The 25328-nt window shown below is 65.4% G+C and overlaps 2 protein-coding genes across 2 annotated transcripts; one reads left to right on the plus strand and one right to left on the minus strand.

The window, feature by feature from the left end:
* Positions 1–1774: 1774 nt before the first annotated feature.
* Positions 1775–2848, minus strand: LOC119248793 (mas-related G-protein coupled receptor member X4-like). The gene has a single exon (XM_037515671.1). It carries the CDS (start codon positions 2846–2848, stop codon positions 1775–1777), a length of 1074 nt encoding a protein of 357 aa, XP_037371568.1.
* A 12942-nt stretch (positions 2849–15790) lies between these two features.
* On the plus strand, positions 15791–16795 carry LOC119248794 (mas-related G-protein coupled receptor member X4-like). Its single transcript, XM_037515672.1, has one exon. It carries the CDS (start codon positions 15791–15793, stop codon positions 16793–16795), a length of 1005 nt encoding a protein of 334 aa, XP_037371569.1.
* Positions 16796–25328: the final 8533 nt, after the last annotated feature.

Below are 25328 nucleotides of genomic sequence, written 5' to 3' on the forward strand. Positions count from 1 at the left end.
CCAGCACTCAGCCGGAGCCCTCAGGGACTCCAGGGAGTTGCCCTGGGGAGGAGCAGGGCGAGGACTGTGTCCACTTGCGGGACCCTGTCAGCCCCTGGCAGGTGTGGTCCCCTGCGGCCGTGATGCTGAGGAACAGGGGTCCTGAAATCTGCCCGTCTATTTGGAGCCTCCGCGTTTGGGTGGGTCCCTTTGCCAGGGGACAGCGGCTCCCGATGGGGCTGATGCTGCTTCTCCCAGCACCGGGCAGCTGCTGGGCAGGGGACACGAGTGCTCTGGGTGCCCCCTGCAGAAAGGGGCCTCTGTGCCAGCTCCAGGCCCAGGGGCTGCCCGCTGAGCCTCAGAGTCGGAGAAGAAGGTGCAGAGTTGAAGCCTCTGGCATCCAGCACTGTCTGATCCCTGAGCTGCTGTTGAGCGCTGTGCTCCCGACGGGGTCACCTCCCCCACAGAGACCCCATTATCCACCTGCAAAGGGCCTCGCCAACCCCGGCTGCAAAACACACTTCGGTCAGGTGCCCAGGTGGGCCAGGCGGGCCAGGCGAGCGTCATCACGTCCTTTCCTTGCCCTGCCTCTGCCGGGCCTCTCTGGCCATCGCTGGCCCTTATCCGCTCACACCCTCTGCTGAAGGACACGCCACCCGCCCGCCTCCGCGCTGCCCGAGCTGTGCCCCCTCAGCCCGCAGAGCCCGGGAGGGGTCTCGTGGCCCCAGCAGAGTGTGGGGGATGCCCAGAGGCAGAGGTGGAGGCCTTGGTCTGAACTCTCGGCACCGGCTCCCTGGCCTTTCCTGGCGAGGCCCTGCAGCGCCCGGCCGCGGCCCAGAGCGTCCAGGGACCGCGGGCGTCAGGCCCTCGGGAGACGGCTCTGCAGACGCACGGGAGGACCGCGGGGCACGCGGCCGCTTTACTTTGCGAGTCGGGTACAAACCCCGCGCTGGTGGCCAGTTCACAGCGAGAGGCAGAGCTGACCGGAGGGCCTGTCCCGAGCCCGGGCTCTCCCCTTCCCAGCACGGGCCGTCCGCAGGAGGAAGCTTCTAGAAGGAAGATCAATGGGGGTTAAAGAAATGACCCTGGGAGCAGTTTGCTTCAGAGACAAATGAGGAGTTTTACTCATTTTTTTTTTTTAAAGATTTATTTATTTATACAAGCCCTGGGCACAGTCAGAAGCGCGGGAGGGTGAGAGGATTCACCAGAGCCAGAGCGGGGAGCAGAGCAGGCAGAAGGACCGAAGGACACTGCTGAGGGGAGCAGCGGGCGGCAGGAGAGGTCTGCGCGCCATGTGGGACCCTCCTCCGGTGGCCGGGGAGCAGCCGGGGATCGAACCGGCGCTGCAGAGTCTGCGGGCAGCTTCACAGCCCAGCGCTCAACTGCTGTGCCACTGGGGAGGCCCAGTTTTACTCATTTTTACACAGAAGTGTTTTTTTTTTTTTTAAGATTTATTTATGCATCCAAGAGCTGGGGGACAGGCCAGAGGCAGGGGAGGGTGAGGGGACTCACCAGAGACAGAGTGGGGAGCAGAACGGGCGGACGGACTGAAACACACTGCTGAGGGGAGCCGCGGGGAGACAGGAGAGTCTGCTGCGCCCTGTGGTTTCTCTGGCCGGCCAGGGATCAACCTCGTGCTGCAGAGGCCGCGGATGGCCACATAGTGCGGTGCTTAACCCCTTGTGTCACCAGGGAGGCCCATACACCCGAGTTTTGTTCTCCCCAAGAATTTTTGCAAAATGCCCAGGATGACAGATCTCTAAACACTGTAAGTCCACAGACAAGATCTTGGGGCTCAGGGGGACACCTCGATTTCTCTGGAGACGGAGGTGCTGCTCTGCTCAGGCCCCTCCTCCTCATCCCTCAGCGCCCTCTGGAGCACGTCTCGGAGGGGGGCTCTGCCCTTGCGCCGCCCGTGGCTCCCCACGAAGAAGTAAATGACGGGGTTCACCAGGCAGTTCAGGGCGGAGAGGAGGTGGCAGACGGGCAGCAGGATGTAACCGTAGGGCATGGATGGGGAGAGGGCGTGGAACATGTGGACCACTCCGTACGGCAGCCCGAGCAGCAGGAAGGCCAGGACGCTGAGCAGGAGGGTCACGTAGAGCCGGCTGGGCCGGCGCCTCCAGGGGCCGCACTGGACGCGGACGAGCAGCGTCAGGCCCGACGCGCACAGCCCCAGGAAGGTGATGGCCGACGCCCCGTAATAGATGAGCGAGATCTCCCTACATGAGAACCCAACGTAGTCGTCACACAGGACCCCCAGGACCCCCAGGCCTAGGGACAGCGCCCAGATGAGGCCGCACACCACGGAGGAGAGGCGGGCGGGCCGGCGGCACCGGTGCCAGAGGGGCCAGAGCACGGAGACGCAGCGCTCGGCGCTGACGGCCACCAGCAGGCCCAGCCCCGCCAGGTACGAAGGGACGAGCACCGCCCTCAGCAGGTGGTCCAGCAGGCGCTCGTGGCAACCCGCCAGGTAAAGCGAGAGCTGCGCGCACAGACCCGCGAGGAAGGCGGCGTCGGCGCAGGCCAGGTGGAGGATGTAGACGGAGAAGGGGGTCCTCTTCCCGCGGAAGCCCAGCAGCCAGATGACGGCCCCGTCCCCCGCCAGGCCGCACAGGCCCACCAGGAGGGTCAGCAGGGAGACCGCGTTGAAGGGAAGGGAAATCAGCGGCGAAATCTCCACGCGGCTGCCGTTCACCGTTTCGTTTTCCAATTTTAGTATTTCTGGCAAAGAGAGTATCGGGTAGGAGAGTTGAGGCGCATCAGGTCGTCCCATGGGCTGAAACCCAGACCCATCACCTGAGCCTGATGACCAGGTCCCCGGGGTGGGAGGGACCCCCAGGCTGGGGTCTAAGGGCACAGCCGCCATCGCTGGCCCTGGGCAGGCTCACCCTGTGGACGGAGAGGGGGGAGGGGCCAGTGCCTCTGAGGTCAGGGGGTGTCCCTGCCCCAACTCAGCAGCAGACCCCGCACGACACTCGGGGCCAGGACCAGGGGAGCCGATGGGGGGACCCCAGGACCTGCTGTCCACCCAGACACAGCCCCTACAGCTGGGCCGTCCCAACCAGGGTCCAGTCTCTCCTGAGCCCCGAGAGGTCCTGCCCCGTCTCCCCAGGGCCCGGACAGAGCCTGGGCCGGCGCCCCTCACTGGCTGCACCAGGCTGGGTCCTGCAGTCCCGGGGTCAGGTCTCCCTCGGCTCGGCTCCTCCACACGCCTCTTCCCTGCAGGGTCCTGCACATTTTTGATCAATATAAAAATATTAAAAACTGAAAGAACATTTAATAAAGACTGAGTATTAATAAGATCATAATCTGGACACAGAAATGTCGCCCATGTCTGTGTGTCTTACCCGTTCATAAGGCTTAAACTGAGCATCAGAGCTGCCGCGTTGCTCCAGCACAGTCCCTCGGACACCACCCGCCCCCACACCCAGCATAATGACTCCCGAGTGTGAGATTTCCATGGGTACCAGGGCAAGACTGGGTGCTCCCTCTCGCACCCTGATCCAGTCCTTCTCAGGTAGTACATGGAACATCTTAGTCCTCTCCCTGGTATGTCTTCATTGAAGAATTAGACTTAATTGCTTTGATTCAATTCCATGATCACTGACCGTCACCCCCGCAGAACCCGGGCCCAGAGGGGTTTGTGCGACACTGTCCCTCCAGGAGGCCAGGCGTGGGCACCTGGGGGTGCAGCTGTTGGGGAGGACACAACCCACCCCACTGGGCCCTGGATCTGAGCATCAGCACGGCGGGCACTAGCTCGAGTCCAGCATCTGTTCCGGACACTCGTCCTGGAAATGACCCCAGCATCACCGTGACCCCATCTCTGTCCCAGATGCCACCTGTGTCCTGTGTCATCCCTGGGGCCCCTCTGTGGCCCCCCTGGCCCATGGTCTTCTTAACCCCGGCTCCTCTCACAGCTCATTGCCCTTAGGTGATTCCTGGGGCGCCCACCTCTGACCCGCACTCTGTGGGCCCCCACTACAGAGCCGCAGGGTCCTCTTCTGGGGGCTCCTCAGGCCGTCGTCGGAGATGCGGGTCCTCTGCCCAGCCTCTGCCGGCCCCTCGGGTGCCCCTTCTCTGTCCCCGCTGGAATTTTATTTATGATTCCAGCTGGACGGCGCGCTGAGGCCGGCACAGAATTATTGCTCCGGGTCCTGTTGAAAAGATGAGCTTGAGATCTCGGCGCGAGACGCAGCGCACCTGCGAGCGGATGTGTCGCGGGCACGTCCATTCGACCACAAATTAATTTACAAATTTATCACCAAAACCAGCACGGTAAAGCTTTGACATTTTCACACCCGCTATTTCCTTCGATGCCGCATCCATTCGCAACGTAGGGGGCCGGAGTGGACCCCAGCACCACTGGGAAGGGGCGATGCCGGGGATGGGGGCTACGACCGCCCAGGGCTGCAGCCCCCTCCGAGCTCTCGCTGCCCCGGGTCTGGCCCGGCTGCGCTGACCTTCCTTAGATGCTGACACTGACCCACAGACATCACTGAGAAACTTTGAGGTGAAAAACTGTTTCTGTCACAGTCAGCGACCGGCCCGAGGAGCCGGCCTCGGGCCCTGCGCCCCCATCCTGGAAGGGGCGGCCTCTGCACGTGGGCCCTGTAGGGGCGCCACACGCACCGCCGTCCCCCTTCACCAGTACCCGCGGGGCCAGGCTCCCCAGTGCAGCAGCCGCAGACCCGCTGCCCCCCACTCTCCACCCGGTCCACGGGCTCCCGCACCGCGGGGCCTGGCTCTGCAGTGGACGCGGCGTCCCCGCTGGTTCCTGGCTGCAGGCCGCGGGCCCTTCCCCGCCGGGCTCCCTGAGGCCATCGCCGAGGGCCCACTGGGCGCTGGCCCCGGCCTGCCATGACCTATCGCTGCTGGGCTCGGCTGGGCCAGGGGAACCGAAACACTGCCTGGCCGAGCCGGGGTCTCCCCGACCCGGCACACTCGCAGGTGGATGGTCCGGCGGGCGGCCCCGTGGGCGCAGGCACGGTCTCCACGGCCTCCCCTGCACCCCCGCCCCGACAGCCTGGCCAGCCACGTCCCCGCGCCCCGGAGCCCACTGGCCGCTTGGGGTCTGACAAGAAACACCTGCATTTGGGGACACTCGTGATTCCATTACAGCCCTGTCCTGAGGGGAGAGAGTGAGGCCTCGCCCGCAGGCCCCCTGCGCCCCCCACGGGCACAGGCCCCGGGGTCCTCACTCCTCGAGCCGGGTCCCCAGATCCCCAATCCCGGGACTCCAGGGGACCCCGGAGCCTCAGGCTGACGTGGCCGCTCTGCGGGGACAGCGCGCAGGCCCGGGGCGTGGAGGCTGCTGCCCCCCTGCCTGTGCCCTCCCTCCGCGCTGGGCGGGACAGCGCTGCCCTCCTGGCGGGGTTGAGGCCGCCCTCTTCCCGGGGTCAGTGCTGCCCTCCTGGCAGGGTCCGGGCTGCCCTCCTCTGGGTCCCGGCAGCTGTGCTCCCCGCCCCCCACTGCCACGCCTGGAGCCAGGGACACCTGGGTAGGAGGAGGAGCCCAAGAGGATGGGGTTCCCAGCACCAACCCCCACGCCTGCCCACGACAGTCTCTGAGAACATCGGGGCGGAGGCTTTGCTCACCCAGCCACGGGCGTGCGAGAGGAAGCAGCGCCCCGCACGCCCGCGTGAGCACCCTCCCTGCGGACAGGCCTCTGGGCCCAGCTCCAGCCCTGGGCACTGTGTGTGCGTGTGCGTGCATGTGTGTGCATGTGTGGAGGGGGCAGAATTTTGGATGACACGTGTGAGTGTACTCTAAGTGCAATGCATGTGTTCTGCGTTTACATGACCACATCCCCGTCATTCTGTCGTCCATGTTGTCATGTGTCCACCCGCCCCCTCCACCCACCCCACCCTTCACCAGCCTCCACCTGCCCTCCACCCACCCACCTGTCACCCACCACCCACCCTTCACCACCTTCCACCCGCCCTCCACCCACCACCCACTTACCCTCCACCTACCCACCCTCCACCCACCCCCCATCCTTTACCACCCTCCACCCACCCACCCACCACCCACCCTCCACCCACCCTCCACCCACCACCCTCCAGGTGTATTGAAGGAAGTGCCTCTCTTGATTGCAGGGGTGAGTCCAGCCCACCCGTGGCCACAGCCCAGGGAAGAGCCGGTGCTGGGCTCAAGTTCAGCTCCCGAAGGAAGAGGCGCGTCTTGGCTGGGGCCGTCCGTTTCTTTCCATTGAGGCTCTAAGGGCCGGGGTGCGGCCCCCCCTTAGTGATCTGGTGGTCTAGGCCCCTGCCCACCTCGACCTGTGGCTGAGAATGACGGGAACCTCTAAAGTGTGTTTGCACAGACAGGCCCCGAGCGCCGTGGGGAGTGTGAGCGAGGCCGCGGTCGCGCCGTGCAGGCTCTTTAAGGACCGGGCAGCGGGGCTCGCCTGGGCCGTAGTCAGAGAGAGGAAACCACTCCCCGGAGGGCTGCTCGCGGCAGCGAACACCAGCAGCCAGGAGACCGGAAAGACCGAGTCTCCATCAGCAGGCAGAGGAGGGAGAACGCCCAGGACAACACAGGCCCTGCACCCACGGGGTGCCCTGCCCTTTGGGGCAGCTGGGATGGGCCTGAGGATGGGGGGCCTTCGGGAAGGAGGGGCCGGTCAGGTCAGAGAGGAGGGGACACGGCCATGGCCTCTCACCTGGTCGCCTCAGAGCCGGCACCCTGAGGCGGGGCCTGGGGCGTCTGCGGGGCCGGCGGGTCGCGGGCTGAGTCCACCGCGGGCTCGGAGGGGCCTCCAGCTGCTCCCCGGGGTCGGTGCTGCCTGCGGGCCGAGGACCCGGTTCTGGGCGGGGCAGGGACCTCCTGCTCTTATGCTCCTCGTCACGTGTCTACGCGGAGCCCCCGGGCCCCTGGGAGCTGAGCTGTGCCTCCTGGTCTTTTCTAGAAGCTTCTCAGGGGAGAGTGCACTCGCCACACCCCTAATTATAAGAAACCGCAGAGTAGAGATCAGATACTCAGAGATGAATCTTCATTTATTTGTAATTAAACCACGTCAAGATACCGTAAATGAAATACGTTGTCTGCCACGGACGGGCTGAGATATCTGGCTCTCTCCATGATCCCATGATCAACACGAGCTGATCCTCTGTCCAAGTAGGAGCAGGGACGCGGGAGGGCTGAGCCGGTAGCTGAGCTGGAGCCGGGGCCAGAGAAGGACCCTGAGCTGTGGGAAGAGACCTCGGGGTCGGGGTGAGTCAGCGCGTGACGTCTGGGGCGCGTGACCCTGTGCGTCCTCCTGCCCTCGGGATGTCCTCTCAGAGACGCCGCCCGTCCTGCTGGTTCGCACCTGCTGGTCGGGGCGGCCTGTCCCTGGGGCCTCCTAGTCCCGGGTCCGGCAGCTGCAGGAAGATGCTCCCGGGCGGCTGCGGGGGCCGGAGTGGCAGGCAGGGGCTCAGACATCGGCCCGTCTGTGTGGTTACTGGAAAGGTCCTGCCCTTTGACACTGGCCCAGCAAGCAGCAAAGGCCTGGAGGTGCCTCCTCCCACGGGTGGACGATCCCTTGGGGTGTCGGGGGCTGACCCCAAGGGCATGGCCTGAGCCTCTGGAAACAGTGGATTGCAGGTTCCTCCCGTGAGGTCAGTCAGACTCCATGAAAATCTCTCTATATATTACCACTTGTGGGGTGTGGGGGGCTCCATGATCACCCCGGGAGCAGGATTTGGTCGTCGCTGGAAGCGGTGCCGCTGTGTGTTCCCTGGGCCTCGGCCGGGCCCTCGGCGGGCACTGGAGGGCAGGCTGCACAGGGAGCTGGTGAGGAACGTGGGCCCCCGTGCCAGACACGCCGCCGGGCGATTGCGGGTGTTTCCGCACCTCTGCGGGGGAGGGCCTCGTGCTGTGCGTGGGGCGGGCTGGGTACTTTGGGGACAAGGCATGGCGCAAGCGGTCCTCTCCGAGTCCGCTGTCCTTTCCTGACATCACAGCGGACCTGAGTATCTGCTGGGCCTGGCGCTGGCCCCCGGAGCCCGGCCCCGTGGAGCCAGCATGGGCACAGCGCAGTGGGAGGCTCGGCCTGCCCTACTCAGGCCCCCAAGGGCGGCGCCTGTCCCCTCCTGTCGCCCCCACGAGCACTCACGGGACGGCGCAGCCCAGGCCAGCTCAGTCCTGAGCCGGCCGCAGCAGTCCCTGCCTGACCTGCGCCGTCCCCGCCTGACCTGTGCCGTTCCAGGCATCGTGGACACGGCCAGTCCCCGGTCGCCGGCATCTGGGGGCATCTGTGTTACGGCAGCTGAGGCCAAAGCTAATAATAAATTCATGCAAAGTTGTTAAAGACTGTCCTGAAACCCAGGCCGGAGGGGCTGGTGGAAAGCTGAGCGGCCTCCTGTCCATTGCTGGACGCTGCTCTGGGGTCACACGTCCCACAAGTTGGCCAGCTGAGTGGCTCCCTTGGGCTCCCTTGGGTTGTCCGCAGGAGGGCCTCCGAGGCCTGCTGGACACAGAGGGGGCGGGCGGTGCCAGGATTCCTCACTCTCCTCGTGCAGACTGTGGGCTCAGTGTGAAAGGAATGAGCAAGGCTGTGGACTCCGCCATCGCCGCCCCGGCGGTGAGGAGAAGAAATGCCCAGTCCTGTCCCTCCTTCGCGGCCCGAGAACCTGCTGCTTCCCCTGAAATGCCTCTTCTCTACCCTCATCCTGCTCACTTAGGGTTCCTGCCTCAGTGACGCCCTGGGTGCCCCGGCCCCAGCCCCTGCCCTCTGGTCTGCCAAGGGGGTGCTGCCGGGTCCCTGCCCTCCCCGAGAGCTGCCCTGATCGCCCCCCCACGTGCTGTCCGGTGACCGTCCCCACAGCACCAGCCCGGGCAGGGGCCTCTGTGCTGGCCCCGGCCCTCCCGGGAGCAGCTGCCCCCGGGGATGAATTGGCACCCGCTGGCACCCGCACATCGCGTGGTCTCCTCGCCGGCACGCAGTGGGCCTTGAAACCTGCTTTTCAAAGTTGATCTCTGCCTGTCTGCGCCGAAGCGAGGAGGCAGCGGGAGCCCCTGACTGCAGCTGCACTCCCCGCGGAGCGCCTTCCGCCCAGTGACGACCAGTGAGGCTCAACCGTGCACACCCCGGTGGCCCGGGCTGCCCTGAGGGGCTTGGCCAGAGCACCAATGTGCAGCGTCTCCACACACAGGTGGTGCCCAGGGATGAGCCCTGTGGGGGCAGGGGCAGCCCCCACCCCTACCTCCCCTCATGTCCATACTGCGGCCTCCTCTGCAAAGCCCTGGGGGGGGCGGGGGCTCCCCAGGAACACAAGAGTGAGAGGCGCTCTCTGCCCTCGGCTGCAGGTCTGTCCCGGGGGAGGGGGCGGCCGGCCCAGGGGCCCCCACTCTGCTGAGCATCCAGGCCTGTCCTCCCCGGCTCCTCACTGACCAGCAGGCTGGAGGCTCCTTCCTGGCGGGGCGTTAATGGGCCATTACGGGGGCGCCGCTCTCTGGGGGAGACCATCCTGGAAACACTGGTCACTTCCGCTGCTCTGAGCCCCGGGGGACAGGGATGCTCCGCGCTCAGCTCCTGCGCCTCAGGGTGTGTTTGGTGTCAGGTGTTTCTGTCTCGGGGTGAGCGTGAGGGGGGTCCTGCCAGAAATAATGACGCTGCCTCTGACCACGACGGCTGACCTGCTCACTGCTAGTCACGGCGTATCTAATGCAGACACATCTTCAGAAGGAAAAAAGGAAATAAAATCTAAACATGCCGCACAGCCCCAGTGTCCATCAGCACAGCCCTGACCATCAGGCCCCGCGGCTCCTACCCGGGAGGGGCAGTAATGGGCCATTATGGGGCGGGCGCCGCTCGCCAGGGGAGACGGTCTGGAGACTGGTCACTCCGGCTCTCTGAACACCCAGGAAGCACTTTCTCAGAGTGTTTGTGCATTTCTCAAGCGTGTGCCCCCGAGGCCGTGGATGGACACTCAGGCGCGTTTGGTGTTAGGTGACCAGTGTCCCCAGCTAAGCCCCGCGGGGGATCCGGGTACAGAGCGATTTTGATATTGGTGGTGATGATACTTGGTTCTTCTCCTCAGCTGCTCGTGACCCTGTCCAATAAAAACTCTCATCAAAAAGAAAAAAATGGAAATAAAATCTAACCAAGCCCAGAGCCCGTGACTGTGACGAAGCATGAAGCTGGCAGACGCACCCCGGGCGGCCCGGGCTGGGGCATCCCCCCCACACCGGGGGTCACGGGTCCCTGCTCTGACGGGCACATCCTGAGCTTGAGGCCAGGACAACCCGGGGCTGCTGCAGACGTTCCTGGGAGGGCGGAGTGACGGGGCCTGGGGTCGAGTCGCCTCAGCACAGACTCACTGGGGTGGAAACGCTGACACTGGAGCGTTTCCCTGCCCGGCGCGGAGGCCAGGGGCTGGGGCTGAAAGTGAGGGCCACGAGGGTCAGAGTCCCGGGATCTGCTTCAAGCACAGCCGTCTCACCTGCAGGCCAGGCGGGTGCAGACACCTGCTCCTCCTGTCGCTCCCCGCAGCTGCTGGACCCGGGACTAGGAGGCCCCAGGGACAGGCCGTCCCGAACAGCAGGTGCGACGAGCAGGACGGGCGGCGACTCTGAGAGGACATCCCGAGGGCAGGAGGACGCACAGAGGTCACGCCCCAGAGGTCACGCGCGACTCACCCCGACCCCGAGGTCTCTTCCCACAGCTCAGGGTCCTTCTCTGACTCCGGCTCCAGCTCAGCTACTGGCTCAGACGCGCCCTTGGGCCCTCCTGATGGGCACAGCCGCCCGGAGGACACACGGGGACAGGCCGGGGACGAGGAGCCTCTGCTGGGGAGAAAGAGCAGAGGGAGGCAGCGGCCGGGGCTCAAGGCTGACGGGGTGCAGGCGGGAAGGGGGAGGCTCCTGGGGGAAGCCCCAGGGAGGCCGCTGCGTGGGCAGGAGCAGCGCGTGCAAAGGCCCTGAGGCAGGGGCCCGAGTGTGGGGCCCGGAGCCCGGGAGAGCAGCCAGGAGCTGAGAGCAGGTCCCGGGGCGGACAGGCTCTGCCCTCCCGCGTCCCTCCCCTCCCTGCCCGCGGGGTCCCGCCCAGGGGTCAACACAGATTGGAAAGACAGATATTTCAGCAGCCTTGAACCTCAGTCACTCTTTTCTTCAAAAGATTGAAGATTTTATTAGACATCAACTCAGATTCCTCTCCGGCTACCTGAGCAACGTGCTGTGGTTTCAGACAGTTAGGGGCTTGGCGGGTGCCCGCTCCACCGAGGCGCCTCCAGAGACCAGGACGGCACAGCCCAGCTCCCAGGGGCCCGGGGGCTCCTGCGTAGACACGTGACGAGCAGGAGGTCCCTGCCCCGCCCAGAACCGGGTCCTCGGCCCGCAGGCAGCACCAACCCCGGGGAGCAGCTGGAGGCCCCTCCGAACCCGCAGTGGACTCAGCCCGCGTCCCTTCAGCCCCGGAGACGCCCCAGGCCCCGCCTCAGGGTGCCGGCTCTGAGGCGACCAGGTGAGAGGCCATGGCCGTGTCCCCTCTGCTCTGACCTGACCGGCCCCTCCTTCCCGAAGGCCCCCCACCCTCATCTGCAGGCTGGGCCTGAGGGGTGTCCTTTCCTCTAGCCCCGCTGCTGTGGCTGCTCCAGGGCCCGGGAGGAGGGTTGGGTTTGTTTGTCCCCTGGACATGGACAGGAGGGCTCTGGGGACAGGGGCAGGGACCCCTCATCTTCTGAGGGTCTTGGGGAACCCAAGGGCTCCCCGTCAGTACTGGACCCCAGCACATTCTCTCCCCCTTGGCTTCTAACCCGTCCTGAGAGCACCCCGTGGACACAGAGGTGGGCTGGGAAGGGGTTAACTTGGGGTGTCCCAGTGGCTTCCCCAGAAAGGAAATGACATACATGCCAGGTGGCTGTCAGGGGAGCGGGGGTTGGAGACCACAGGTCAGGGAACCCTTGAGCCCCCAGAGGTGACACAGGGCACAGGTGGTATCCAGGGCATGGGGTCTCACGATGCTGAGGTCATTTCCAGGGCGAGCGCCCAGAACAGATGCTGGACTCGAGCGAGTGCCCCCTGAGCTGATGCTCAGACACAAGGCCCAGTGGGGTGAGATTCGTCCCCTCAAAGCAGGCCCACCCCAGATGCCCTCGCCTGGGCTCGTGGAGGGACAGTGTCACACAAACTCCTCTGAGCCCCCGAGTCTGCAGGTTCCGGACAGAGCCCGTGGACTGAGGGACTCTCAACCCACGACCATCCCCTTCTCTGGGCCTCCTCCTGCTCCCTGCTCTGTGAGGCCCCAGGTCCTGTGAGCTGAGGGCCCCTCCGGCTGAGCGGCAGCAAGGGGGGCCTTGACCTGGGCGGGAACATCCTCAGAGTCCAGGCCGCAGCCGCCCTGGGCCCACCGTGGGGTCGCAGCGCAGCTCTGGGGGCGCAGCACAGCTCTGCTCTCCGCTCTCCGGCCGCGGCGATCCCGTCCCCCCGCGCAGCGCAGGACGAAGCTGCCCCGGAGCCTCCGGGCGCCCCGGGCCTTTATCTTTCCTTGCGCCCCCCACGGACACTCGGGTGCAGAAATCCTTCCTGCTGTGCGTCGTCCTGGTCTCCCCGTCCCGGCCTCGAAGCTTCTCTCTCTCCAAACTCTTCCTTTTCTCGCTGAGAAATAATAATTGAAATTCATCCTTTATTCACCTGCTCCTGATCTCTCATGTCACACGGCAGCGTGATGGCGACGTCCCCGCTGCCACGATGGACAATCCAGGGTCTCACCTGTACCACCCAGGGTCCCGCCCCCCCCGTACCCGAAGATCCTCACCAGCACGCGGCCCCCGTCGTCTGATCCCCGGGGTCTGCCGCTGAGGGGCATCCGCACCTCTGTCCCGATGCCGGCCCCGCGCGGGCACGAGCGTCCGCGGCTCTCTCTGTCTGTGTCCCCCACGGCGCTGCGCTCCCCCCCAGGGGTCCCTCCCCGCAGACACCTGGGTGGGGGCGCCTTCTCCCGGCTGAGCCATGGTCCCGGGGCAGCGACCCGTCCGCGACCTGGGAAGGCCCGCGGGCAGAGCCGTGGCTGAGCCAGAGGGCCGCACCGGAGACAGGCGTCGCCCCAGCAGCGTGCCCAGCTGTCCGGAGTGTCAGGACGGGGTCCCCAGGCAACAGGGCGGACCTGGGAGGACCGGACACTGGAGGGGGCAGGGCAGGAGCAGCCCCCTGGGCTGCACGTCCCCTCATGCTCCCCTCATTTCTCTGCTACAAAGCGCTGAGGGGACGGGGGCTCCCCAGGAACACAGGCGTGAGAGGCGCTCTCTGCCCTCGGCTGCAGGTCTGTCCCGGGGGAAGGGGGTGGCCGACCCAGGGGCCCCCACTCTGCTGAGCGTCCAGGCCTGTCCTCCCCGGCTCCTCACTGACCATCAGGCCCCCGGCTCATTCCCGGCGGGGCAGGCATGGGCCACCGCGGGGCGGGCGCCACTCTCGGGGGGACACCGTCCTGGAAACACTGGTCCCTCCCGCTGCTCTGAGCCCGGGTCGGGGATGCTCCGCGCTCAGCTCCTGCGCCTCCGCGGCCGCCGGTGAGGCTCGAGGGGCTCCGGGCGTGTGGTGTCTGCCCCGCGGCTCCAGGTGCCCGCAGCGCTCTTCAGGGTGACGCGTGATTCGCTGCCGACTGTGGGGACCCAGGAACTCCGGGCGCTGGGCACATGCAGGGGCCTCGCTGCCCGCGCCCTCGCCTCCGCCCGCGGGAGAATGTTCTCGGCCCCTCCTGGAACTCAGGCCTCTCCGGGGTCCGGGCCCCCCCGGGGACACGTTTCCCTGCTCCAGCCCACGTGGGGCCACGGAGGCCCGAAAGAGGAGCGGGCGCCTGAGGCAGGTCCGGCGGCTTCCCTCGCCCCCGCCACGCTAAGTCACCCGCCCGCTTGACAGCCCGGTCAGCTCCCCGGGTGGAGACGGCCAGGAGTGGGCAGAGGTTTCCCAGCTCGGCGGGGCCGTGCCCACACGGGGAAGTGGCTGCTAGACTTGAGTGCAGACGCCATCCCGGCACCTGAGGCCGCGCTGCGGTTTCATGCAATTACGGGCAGGGGGAGGGCGCTCTCCCCTGAGAAGCTTCCAGAGAAGACCAGGACGGCACAGCTCAGCTCCCAGGGGCCCGGGGGCTCCCGCGGAGACACGTGTCGAGGAGCATAAGAGCAGGAGTTCGCTGACCCGCCCAGTACCGGGTCCTAGGCCTGCAGGCAGCACCGACCCCGGGGAGCAGCTGGAGGCCCCTCCGAGCCCGCGGTGGACTCAGCTCGCGATCCGCCAGCCCCGGAGACGCCCCTGGCCCCGCCTCAGGGTGCCGGCTCTGGAGGCGACCAGGTGAGAGGCCATGGCCGAGTTCCCTCTGCTCTGACCTGACCGGCCCCTCCTTCCCGAAGGCCCCCCACCCTCATCTGCAGGCTGGGTCTGAGGGTGTCCTTTCCTCTAGCCCCGCTGCTGTGGCTGTTCCAGGGCCCGGGAGGAGGGTTGGGTTTGTTTGTCCCCTGGACATGGACAGGAGGACTCTGGGGACAGAGGCAGGGACCCCTCATCCTCTGAGGGTCTTGGGGACCCCAAGGGCTCCCCGTCAGCACTGGACTCCAGCACTTTCTCTCCCCCTTGGCTTCTTACCCGTCCTGAGAGCAACCCGTGGACACAGAGGTGGGCTGGGAAGGGGTTAACTTGGGGTGTCCCAGTGGCTTCCCCAGAAAGGAAATGACATACATCAGGTCGCTGTGAGGGGAACAAGGAGGCATGGAGACCAGGGTTCGGGGAACCCCAGAGCCCCCCAGAGGTGACTCAGCCAGGGGGCATCTGGGACAAGGTGGGCTCAAGGTGATGCTGGGGTCATTTCCAGGGCGAGTGCCCAGGACAGATGCTGGACTCGAGCGAGTGCCCCCGAGCTGATGCTCGGACACGGAGCCGCGTCGGGTGGGATTCGTGCCCCCAAAGAGCCTCACGCCAGATCCCTTGTCCAGCCTCCCAGAGGGTCGGTGTCACACGGAACCCCTCCGGGCCCAGGTGGCTGCGAGGGTGCCAGTGCTCGTGGGGCTGAGGGACGTCAGAATCAGTGGAATATTAACAGGCGGTGTTTTTCCGGGACGCTGCCGGCAAAGGACCCAACAGTGGGCGTTCAGGAGCGGCCCCCTCGGCAGCAAGGCTGGCGACACCGGGACCCGACGCCGGCCGGGGACAATGGGCGCTTCCGTGCATTCAGAGATGAGGCTGGGATACGTGAGTGTGTGTGAGTGTGAGTGTGTGGGTGTGAGTGTGAGTGTGTGGGTGTGAGTGTGTGGGTGTGTGGGTGTGGGTGTGCGTGTGTGGGTGTGCGTGTGTGGGTGTGTGTGTGCACCTGAGCCTGGTGTGCTGAGACCCCTGGTGTGAACACCCCACGCTGGTCTCACGACAGCAACACACTGAGGCTTTTGTCGCTGTGCTGAGGCAGATGTCACCGTGTCCGCAGCTCTCACGGGGGTTTAATGCGCTGTCCCTTGTCACCTGCTGTCACGCCCACAGGACCCTGCAGGGAAGAGGCGTGTGGAGGAGCCGAGCCGAGGGAGACTTGACCCCGGGACCGCGGGACCCAGCCTGGTGCAGCCAGTGAGGGGCGCCGGCCCAGGCTCTGTCCGGGCCCTGGGGAGACGGGGCAGGACCTCTCGGGGGCCAGGAGAGACTGGACCCTGGTCGGGACGGTCCAGCTGTAGGGGCTGCATCTGGGTAGACAGCAGGTCTGGGGTTCCCCATCGGCTCCCCTAGTCGTGGCCCCGAGTGTCGTGCGGGGTCTGCTGCTGAGTTGGGGCAAGGACGCCCCCCTGACCACAGAGGCACTGGCCCCTCCCCCTCTCGGTCCACAGGGTGAGCCTGCCCAGGGCCAGCGATGGTGGCTGAGTCTTCAGATCCCAGCCTGGGAGTCCCTCCCACAATGGGGACCTGGTCACCAGGCTCAGGCCCCTGGTCTCAGTCTGACAACAGAACACGGACCAGCACATCCCCTGAAAAGCATCTCCAGGTCTATATCCATCTCGGTTACGCGGGCTCCCTGGTGACGGTGCTGGTCAGCGCGTGCGGCCTGGCGGGGAACGGGGCCGTCATCTGGCTGCTGGGCTTCCGCGGGAAGAGGACCCCCTTCTCCGTCTACGTCCTCCACCTGGCCTGCGCCGACGCCGCCTTCCTCGCGGGTCTGTGCGCGCAGCTCTCGCTTTTCCTGGCGGGTTGCCACGAGCGCCTGCTGCACAAGCTGCTGGGGGTGGTGCTCGTCCCTTCGTACCTGGCGGGGCTGAGCCTGCTGGTGGCCGTCAGCGCCGAGCGCTGCGTCTCCGTGCTCTGGCCCCTCTGGCACCGGTGCCGCCGGCCCGCCCGCCTCTCCTCCGTGGTGTGCGGCCTCATCTGGGCGCTGTCCCTGGGCCTGGGGGTCCTGGGGTTCCTGTGTGACGACTACGTTGGGTTCTCATGTAGGGAGATCTCGCTCATCTATTACGGGGCGTCGGCCGTCACCTTCCTGGGGCTGTGCGCGTCGGGCCTGACGCTGCTCGTCCGCGTCCAGTGCGGCCCCTGGAGGCGCCGGCCCAGCCGGCTCTACGTGACCCTCCTGCTCAGCGTCCTGGCCTTCCTGCTGCTCGGGCTGCCGTACGGAGTGGTCCACATGTTCCACGCCCTCTCCCCATCCATGCCCTACGGTTACATCCTGCTGCCCGTCTGCCACCTCCTCTCAATCCTGAACTGCCTGGTGAACCCCGTCATTTACTTCTTCGTGGGGAGCCATGGGCGGCGCAAGGGCCTGGCCCCCCTCCGAGACGTGCTCCAGAGGGCGCTGAGGGATGAGGAGGAGGGGCCTGAGCAGAGCAGCACCTCCGTCTCCAGAGAAACCGAGGTGTCCCCCTGAGTCCCAAGATCTTGTCTGTGGACTTACAGTGTTTAGAGATCTGTCCTCTGGGGCATTTTGCAAAAATTCTTGGGGAGAATAAAACTTGGGTGTACGGGCCTCCCTGGTGACACAAGGGGTTGAGCACCGCACTAGGTGGCCATCCGCGGCCTCTGCAGCCCGAGTTTGACCCCCAGCGGCCAGAGAAACCGCAGGGTGCAGCAGACTCCCCTGTCTCCCCGCGGCTCCCCTCAGCAGTGTGTTTCAGTCCGTCCGCCCGTTCTGCTCCCCCCTCTGTCTCTGGTGAGTCCTCTCAGCCTCCCCTGCCTCTGGCCTGTCCCCAGCTCTTGGATGCATAAATAAATCTTAAAAAAAAAACTTCGGTGTAAAAATGAGTAAAACTGGGCCTCCCCAGTGGCACAGCGGTTGAGCCCTGGGCTGTGAAGCTGCCCGCAGACTCTGCAGCGCCGGTTCGATCCCCGGCTGCTCCCCGGCCACCGGAGGAGGGTCCCGCATGGCGCGCAGACCTCTCCTGCCGCCCGCTGCTCCCCTCAGCAGTGTCCTTCGGTCCTTCTGCCTGCTCTGCTCCCCGCTCTGGCTCTGGTGAATTCTCTCACCCTCCCGCGCTTCTGACTGTGCCCAGTGCTTGTATAAATAAATAAATCTTTAAAAAAAAAAAATGAGTAAAACTCCTCATTTGTCTCTGAAGCAAACTGCTCCCAGGGTCATTTCTTTAACCCCCATCTATCTTCCTTCTAGAAGCTTCCTCCTGCGGACGGCCCGTGCTGGGCTGGGGGAGAGCCCAGGCTCGGGACAGGCCCTTCTGGTCAGCTCTGCCTCTCTCTGTGAACTGGCCACCAGCGCGGGGTTTGTAGCCGACTCGCAAAGTAAAGCGGCCGCGTGCCCCGCGGTCCTCCCGTGCGTCTGCAGAGCCGTCTCCCGAGGGCCTGACGCCCGCGGTCCCTGGACGCTCTGGGCCGCGGCCGGGCGCTGCAGGGCCTCGCCAGGAAAGGCCAGGGAGCCGGTGCCGAGAGTTCACACCAAGGCCTCGCCCGCTGCCTCTGGGCATCCCCCACAATCTGCTGGGGCCGCGAGACCCCTCCCGGGCTCTGCGGGCTGAGGAGGGCACAGCTCGGGCAGCGCGGAGGCGGGCGGGTGGCGTGTCCTTCAGCAGAGGGTGTATACATAAATAAAGAAATATTTTTAAAAATATTAAAAAAAAAACACTTGGGTGTAAAATAAGTAAAACTTCTCATCCGTCTCTGAAGCAGACTGCTCCCAGGGTCATTTCTTTAACCCCCATCGATCTTCCTTCTAGAATCTTCCTCCCGGCTGTTATCTGACTATCTCCCAGGTCCTGGTCTGCTCAGACGGGTCTCTCGGCGCCTGGCACGGGCCTCAGCCCCGCGTCCTCTGTCTGTCCGTCTGTCTGCTGTGTCCACTGGGCCCGGTGAGTGGACTCAGGGACCTGCTCTCGCTCTGTGCCCGCCTGTGCCTGCTCTGGCGTCACCGCTCCTCGGGGGCCGGGCTTGGTGCTCAGCGAGCGGACGTGGGCCTGCTTCGCGGGCGTCTGCTCCTTTCCAGCAAGCAAAGTGTTTCCTTAGCTCCCGGGGGTAAAACGTCTCTGCTCCTGGAGTGCGCGTGTGAGCGGGTGTGTGCAGGTGTGTGCGGGGGTGTGGAGGTGTGTGTGGGTGTGCACGGCGGGTGTGCCCGGGTGTGCACAGCACCGGGCCTGCATCACTGTCCAGCGGTCGGTGCCAAGCCAGCCCCATGCAGGGACTGGATTCTGCCGACGGCTGTTCCCCCGGCCCCTGCAGCCCCGTCATCCGTGTGACCCCAACTCCGCGGCACTGTCAGTGTTAAGACGCGTGTCCGTGAGCATCTCCAGCAGCGGCGGCTGCTCTGGCGGCTCTGCCTGGGCCGCACAGGCCTTCAATCGAGCGGAGTTGGGGGGTGCTGCAGGAGGCCTTGATGCCCCAGCCAGATAAGACACTGGCAAGCAGCGAAGCTAAAGGGCCTCACACCGTGGGGCTGAAGATTCCTTGTGCCTCACACCGTGGGGCTGAAGATCGAACATCCCTTCATTTTTTGTTCTTGGTCATAAAGAGAGACAAAATTTCCCAAAAAGTACATTAGTCTATAAATTATATGTATCAGCAGACTGCAAGCAATTGGCACGGAAAATTACCTGTTTAGAAATTAGTTACTACACAATTTGGCCCACTTGACAATGGGAGATGATTTATTGTGCATATCTGACAAGCAAACCAGCACAACTATTATAGTAAGTCCTTCTTTTGCTTTTTTAGAAGTTCCTTTTATTTAGAAGTTTCTTAGGAAAGTTTTTAAATGAAGTTGACTGTGTTAAGAAGTTTGTAGGTGGAAAAAGTTCTGAGAGCCGAGCAGCTGCTGGTCTCGGCTGAGGCCATGTGAGTAGAAGAGTCTCTTGATGCTGAGGCTTTAGCTGATGGGGATGCACTGGCGGCTCTCCACGGTCTTAGGTCATTGTCTTGCTAAAAAATAAGATTTAGTGTTAGTCTGGTTTTTCATCTATTAACCTTGAAGGCTACCGTCTAGCTGGGACCCGTAGGAGCCAGCAGTCCATGGGAATAAAATACACGAATTGTTTCTGCTTTACACATGACAATGTATTTTTTTTTACTAAAATGAATAAATAAAGACCTGCTGAGTCTCTCGGCAGAAGATACTTGCACCTCATCCAAGTGTTGGTGTCTCCTCACTACCTCATCCCCTTCCCCTCAGCCCTTCAGTTTCAGCCCCTTACAGGTCACCGAGGCCGACTCATCCTTTCAGGAACCCCTGACACGACATTTTGCTGGAGGCTGGTCCCCGGCAGGGGGCACAGGGGAAGTCTGATGGGCCCCCCCGCTGGCAGTTTAAACCCTGCTGATGTCCCTGGGGCCCTGAGGCCTGAGAGCCGCAGGCACAGCCGAGCACACACGCTGGTCCGGAAAAGCCCGGGTTCTGCGAGACCCCAGAGAAGACAAGAGCCGCCTCTGAGCCGTCCCCGGTGGGGCCCACGGGTCAGATGGGCCAGTGACAGGTGGAGAAGGGAAGCCAGACCCCAGGTGAGGAGGCGGCTGGAACTCGCCCTCCGTCTCCTGCGCAGACCACACTGTGTCCCAGCACGCACCCTCTCGGACCCCGGCTGCGTCCAGCGGCGGCGGCCACGGCCTTCCGATCTGCTTGGCCTCGTCCAGAGCCAGTGTCGGCCCCGGTCGCCCTCGCTGTGCCCTCCGAAAGCCCCCACCCCTACAGGTTTCGGTCAATTTCGTCTCCTCGAGGACCCCCGGTGACCCGAGGTTCGTGGACCTGGCGGGAAGCACCCTCCTGCCTTTCTGGTGGGGTGCAGCACCCCAGCCGTCAAGGGGATGGTCCGGCGCCCAGGCTCTGCCGCTCGGCCGTGGGGGCCGTGGGCTTTGGCGGCGGCCCGTGGGGCAGAGCCCGCCCTGCGGGGCGGGCGTCTCCTGAACTCACGCCAGGAAGCGGCAGGAGAGAAGGCGCCCGGCGGGTGTGAGTTCTGCTTCTGCGGGCACCGGCAGGAAGAAAGGCGAGCGCCCACTGGTGGCCCACAGAGTGGGTTTCTGCCAAATGACTGCTGCCCCGACGGAGGACGCCTCCACCGCAGAGGAAAATGCAGCCACACTCACCTGAGCATGCAGGACGGTGACCCCCCGACCCCCGCCCCCCACCCCAGGTCCACCCAGGCCCCCGATGGATGCTTGTCTGGCTTGAACCCAGTTTCCCCATTAAACAGAATCCACGTCACCCCTCTCGTCTCAGGCTCGTCATCCAGCTCAGAGCCATGATCGAAGCATCCCTGCGAAATGTCTCTCCATGAACTGCTCTGAGGGGGAGGCCACCTTTCCAGAACAAGCAGAAGCAAGCGCGTTGCCCGAAGGTCCACGTGCTTCGTTGTTTGTGACTGAGGGTCTGACTGGGGCTCATTCAAGGGGGTTGACAGGAAATTTGGTTGCAGCGTTTCAAGATCATGGCCAACAAGGTCTCGCCCGTGCGAGGAGCTGGCTTTGCTCCACGGCTCTTTCTTGAGGACAGAGACTGAATCTGAGGAGACACTCAGGGGGCCTCTGAGATCCCCCATTCTCCTTGGGTCCAGAGACTTCTTTCCTCAGACACTTGTATGAAGGCGCCCACTTCAGGAGGGTGACCGCCCCCGGCACCTGCAGTCCTCACCGAGGCCCGCCCACCCCCACCTTGCTCTGCCGGCTCTCCCTCCACAGAGGCGTTACTGAAGTGTGGGTCTGCCAGACGTCGACGCCTGCCCGGCCCAGCTTGGTTCCGGCAGCCCGGCCCCCCGTCAAGGTCCACACAGCCCGATCAGTCACCGACCGAGAGGAACGCACGACCCCAGGCCCTACAAGGCTGCTTTCAAATTCGGCAGGAGCAGGATGCCGGATGGCCCAGGACATTGGGCCCCGTCACCAGGCAGGGCCGGGACCCCCGGGGGCCGTTGCCTGATGTGGCCTCACGCCCCAGACACTGACCGGCGGACGCTGTGGGGATAAGACGGGACCGTGGCCGGGAGTCCGGCTGAATCGTCCACTGAGTAAATGCCAGCGCCCTCCCTTGTCTCCCTGAAACTGCGGCTCTGCCCTGCCCCCCACGCTGCCACGAGGGCGTCTCCTCTCCCCGGGTCTGCACCCCTCCTTCCGCCCGGCCCTGGGCCCCTGGCCCGCCGTCTGCCCTGCCCTGGACCCCATGCAGGACCCCGGGGGGCCTGCTGTGGCCTGGGGAGGCTCCTGCCCTGTCGATGTCGGGGTGGGGGACGGGTCGTGGGGGACACTCAAGTCTCTCTCTGAATCCTGACGCGTGGACAGGCCTGCAGCTGCCAGTTCCCTTTTCTTGGCCCCTTATCAGGCCGCTGGTTCCCCCGCCCCGACCACAGCCACGGCGTCTCACTTCCCCGAAGCGTGTGGGGAGCAAAAGTCAGTTCTTTTGGTCAAGGAGGCAGATGAATTGAGCTCCCCGCGTTTGCGCCGAATCTCTAGTCTTCCTGGGAACAGGCTCCCCTGGCTTCCCTCCCCTGATCCCCAGGACGCCGGCCCAGGGCCGCCTCGACGGACGAGGAGGACGCGGTGCTCTCGGCCCAACCCCCAGAGGTGACCAGGCCCCCGGTCTCATCTGCCATCCCCAGGGACAGCCGCCCGGTGGGGCAGGTTCCCAGTGACAGACGCGGTCTGGGGGTGGCCTCCAGCTGGCGCACGCCCTGCCCTCTGGGCGGGGCAGGTTAAGATGCGGGTCCCTGAAACCCTCTGTCTGGACTCCCTCGGGGCCTCAGCTTAGGCTCAGACTCCTTCAGCGGCTTCTGTTCCTGGTGGCAAAGCCCGTCCCGGGTCTGCATGTCCTCTCTGTGAGGGGCAGCCCCACCTCAGTGGCCCCGGCGGCAGGGCCTCCGTCGGGAAACCTCGGGCTCCGGGGCAGCGGCCTGGACCTGGGGCAGGAGAGGAGCGGCAGCCGGGACGCCGCAGGGCCCTACTTGGCGGGACCTGGGAAACACTCGAGGCGGAGGGGCTAGTGGGGGGGCAGCTTCAGGGGTGGCGGGGCTCATGCCGGGGGCTGTGGGGGCGGAGGGAGCACGCTCAGGAATGGGGACGCTCAGGGGGAGCACGCCGAGCAGGAGCACTCCCAGGAGGAGCATCTCAGAACGGGCCCTCAGGAGGAGCACACTCGGAGGCTGGGGTCAGAGGTCTCCTCAGGAAGGGGGTGTGAGCAGTGCTTGTCAAGATGGGTGTGTTCCAGAAGGTGTGAACGGGTTGCACATCAGGAAATCTGGGGTGCAGGACGGGGCCCCGAGCAGAGAGAACAGTGCCCTGACCTTGCACGCGGGCAACGGCTGCTGGAGAGCAGGACTGGCGGCCCAGCCGGACTTCACAGGGCCCATCGCTGGAACGGCCAGTCGGGCCCCCAGGTCCCCGGGACGAGGCCTCCTAGGGGAAGGCCGGGCAGCGTGCACAGGGCAGCAGGCCCACCCGCAGCTGGGGTGGCCTGTGGCCAGGACTCCGAGGCCACGCTGGCCGCCTGTGCATGTTCTCACCCCGCGGGCTCCTTTCTCTGTCCCCCACCACAGGGCAGAGGGCGGAGGGGGCCTCCAGCCCCAGGTAAGCAGGCGGGGGGGCTGGGCAGGCTGCCACAGGGGAGGGTCCCCAGCGGCCAGCACCGGCCTCCCTGCTCAACCCTGGAGGGCACCCCGGGCAGTCACCCCCAGGGAGCACAGGTGCCCCCACCGCTTCCCCACCCCAGTCACCTCCCAACCTGCTCGCGGGGGGTGAACTGTGTCCCCCAGTCATCGCTCCAGCCCTGACCCAGCTCCGCGCGCCTGCACCTGGGACATGGTCTTCAGAGGTGAAAGGAGGTCCCGGGGGGCCTGATCCGGGGTGACCTCTGGCCGGGTCCTGTGGGAAGGGCTCAGGACACAGGGACCAGGGCCAGGAAACCACGACGGTGTAGCCAGGACACCCAGGCCAGGGCCAGGGAAGGGCCTGGTGCCGGGGGACAGGGACGTCGGGACTTGGGGAACCCCTGCTCGGCGCCTCCTCCGGGACCCCCCTTCTTGCGCAGACAGAACAGGAAGCCCCGGGCACAGGAAGCGGCTGCCGCCCTCGGGCTCAGGGGCCCTGCCCGCGGGTCTGCAGCTCGGCTGGGCTCGCACGGCTGCCTGGGGCGAGGTCCGAGGGCGGGGCCGAGAGCAGAGTGACCACCTCCCCTGGCCGGGCCTCGCGCGGGGACGCGGCCCAGAACCACGGGGGCAGCGGCCCCGAGACGACGGCGGCAGGCGGGCCCGGTGGCTGGGGGCTCGGGGGCAGCGCACGGCCAGGCCTCTGCTCCTCAAAGGGTTGGTTCTTTCCTCCAGGACCCGCTGGTTTCCGTTGTGTCTTTTTTTTTTTTTTTTCTGAGGCGGCTGCTTCAGGACGCGGTGTGATTGAGGGAGAGGCTCCCGCCTCTTCAGGACTCGCCTGCCCCACAGCCCCATCGCCCTGGAAGCCACCTCGCGGGTACGTGTGGGGACGGAGGGCAGGAGCAGGCGACCCCAACCCAGGCTGGTCCCGGGGGCCGTGGGGGGTGAAGGGTCCTGGCTGCTCAGCCTCCCGACCCCTGTTCTCTGCCTGGATGGGCGGGAGGAGGCAGGCGGCCCCCGTGGGAACCCCTCCCCGCCATGGACACCCCAATCCAGGAGCCAGGAGGGATGAGGGAGGGCAGGGGGCTCAGCCTCAGACCCGGGCCCTGCCCCGACACACCCGCCCCCGAGGGTCCCTGCCCTCCGGGTGTCTGGGGCTCTCACCCAGGCCCCGCTGGCCCCCAGGGACGCCCGCCCGGTGGCCATTCCTGCAGGGGAGCTGCGCAGCCAGGAAGGCCTGAGGCCAGAGCAGCCCCCCGGAGCCCACAGCCCCCCACTGGGCCCCAGTCAGCCACTGTCTCTGCCCCCATCGGGTGACACACAGGGCAGGGCCCCGCCCTGCTCCCTGAGATTTCTCAGACCCCAACCCCCAGCCTGCGGAGCCCCGAAGAAGCTGCAGCCCCAACATTCGCCCTACGCCCCACACCAGCTGGTGCCGCCCTGCAGGCCCTGTGACCCGACGTCCCCTGAGAACCGCGAGTGACTCTGCTCAGGGACCGTCCCCTGTGCTGGACACGGGTCTGTGCGACTCCCCGGGCCGCCCCGCACGGGCCAGGCACAGGCAACAGGAGACGCCCCGGCTCCTCTCCCCACGGGCTAGGGCAGAGCCTGCTGCCCTGCGGTCTTTTATGGCAGTGCCCTTTATGCAGTCTTGATGGCATGTGCCTGCGTGTGCAGGGCGGTGAGCGTGGGTGTGTGCATGGGTATGCACGGGCATGTGTGCCCGGGTGTGCAGGGGGGTGTGTCTATGGGTGTGCACACAAGTGCAAGTGTGTGTTCCTGGTGGTGCATGGGGGTGTGCTGCAGTGTGGGGATGCATGTGCATGGGTGCATGTGTGTGCATGAGCGTGTATTATGGAGGGTGTGTGTGCATGTGCACGGGTTGTGTGGGAGTGTGTGGGCCACTGGGCTGGAAGCAGCGCTGAGGGTGGCCTCACCACGCTGTACCCGAGCATGAGAGTAACTGAAGGCGAAAGTCGTGATTGCGTCGTGACGTGTCCTGCTCACACAACTGTGGTGGAGCCCACGTTTATTTGAAAACCTGCCTTTTTCTGGTGTCCACAATAGAATAAAAAATCTGCAGTTCACTCAAGAGAAGAGGCCTGTGGAGGAGCCGAGCCGAGGGAGGCCTGACCCCGGGACCGCGGGACCCAGCCTGGTGCAGCCGGTGAGAGGCGCCGGCCCAGGCTCTGTCCAGGCCCTGGGGAGACGGGGCAGGACCTCTCGGGGCTCAGGAGAGACTGGACCTTGGTCAGGCCGGCCCAGCTCCCGGGGCTGCGTCTCGGTGGACGGCAGGTCTGGGGTCCCCCCATGCGCTCCCCTGGTCCTGGCCTGAGTGTCGTGGGGGGTCTGCAGTTGGAGTCGGGGCAGAGACGCCCCCTGACCTCAGAGGCACAG

The sequence above is a fragment of the Talpa occidentalis genome, unplaced genomic scaffold, assembly GCF_014898055.3.
Source record: "Talpa occidentalis isolate TD23 unplaced genomic scaffold, MPIMG_talOcc4v2.1 talOcc4.17, whole genome shotgun sequence".
NCBI lineage: Eukaryota > Metazoa > Chordata > Mammalia > Eulipotyphla > Talpidae > Talpa > Talpa occidentalis.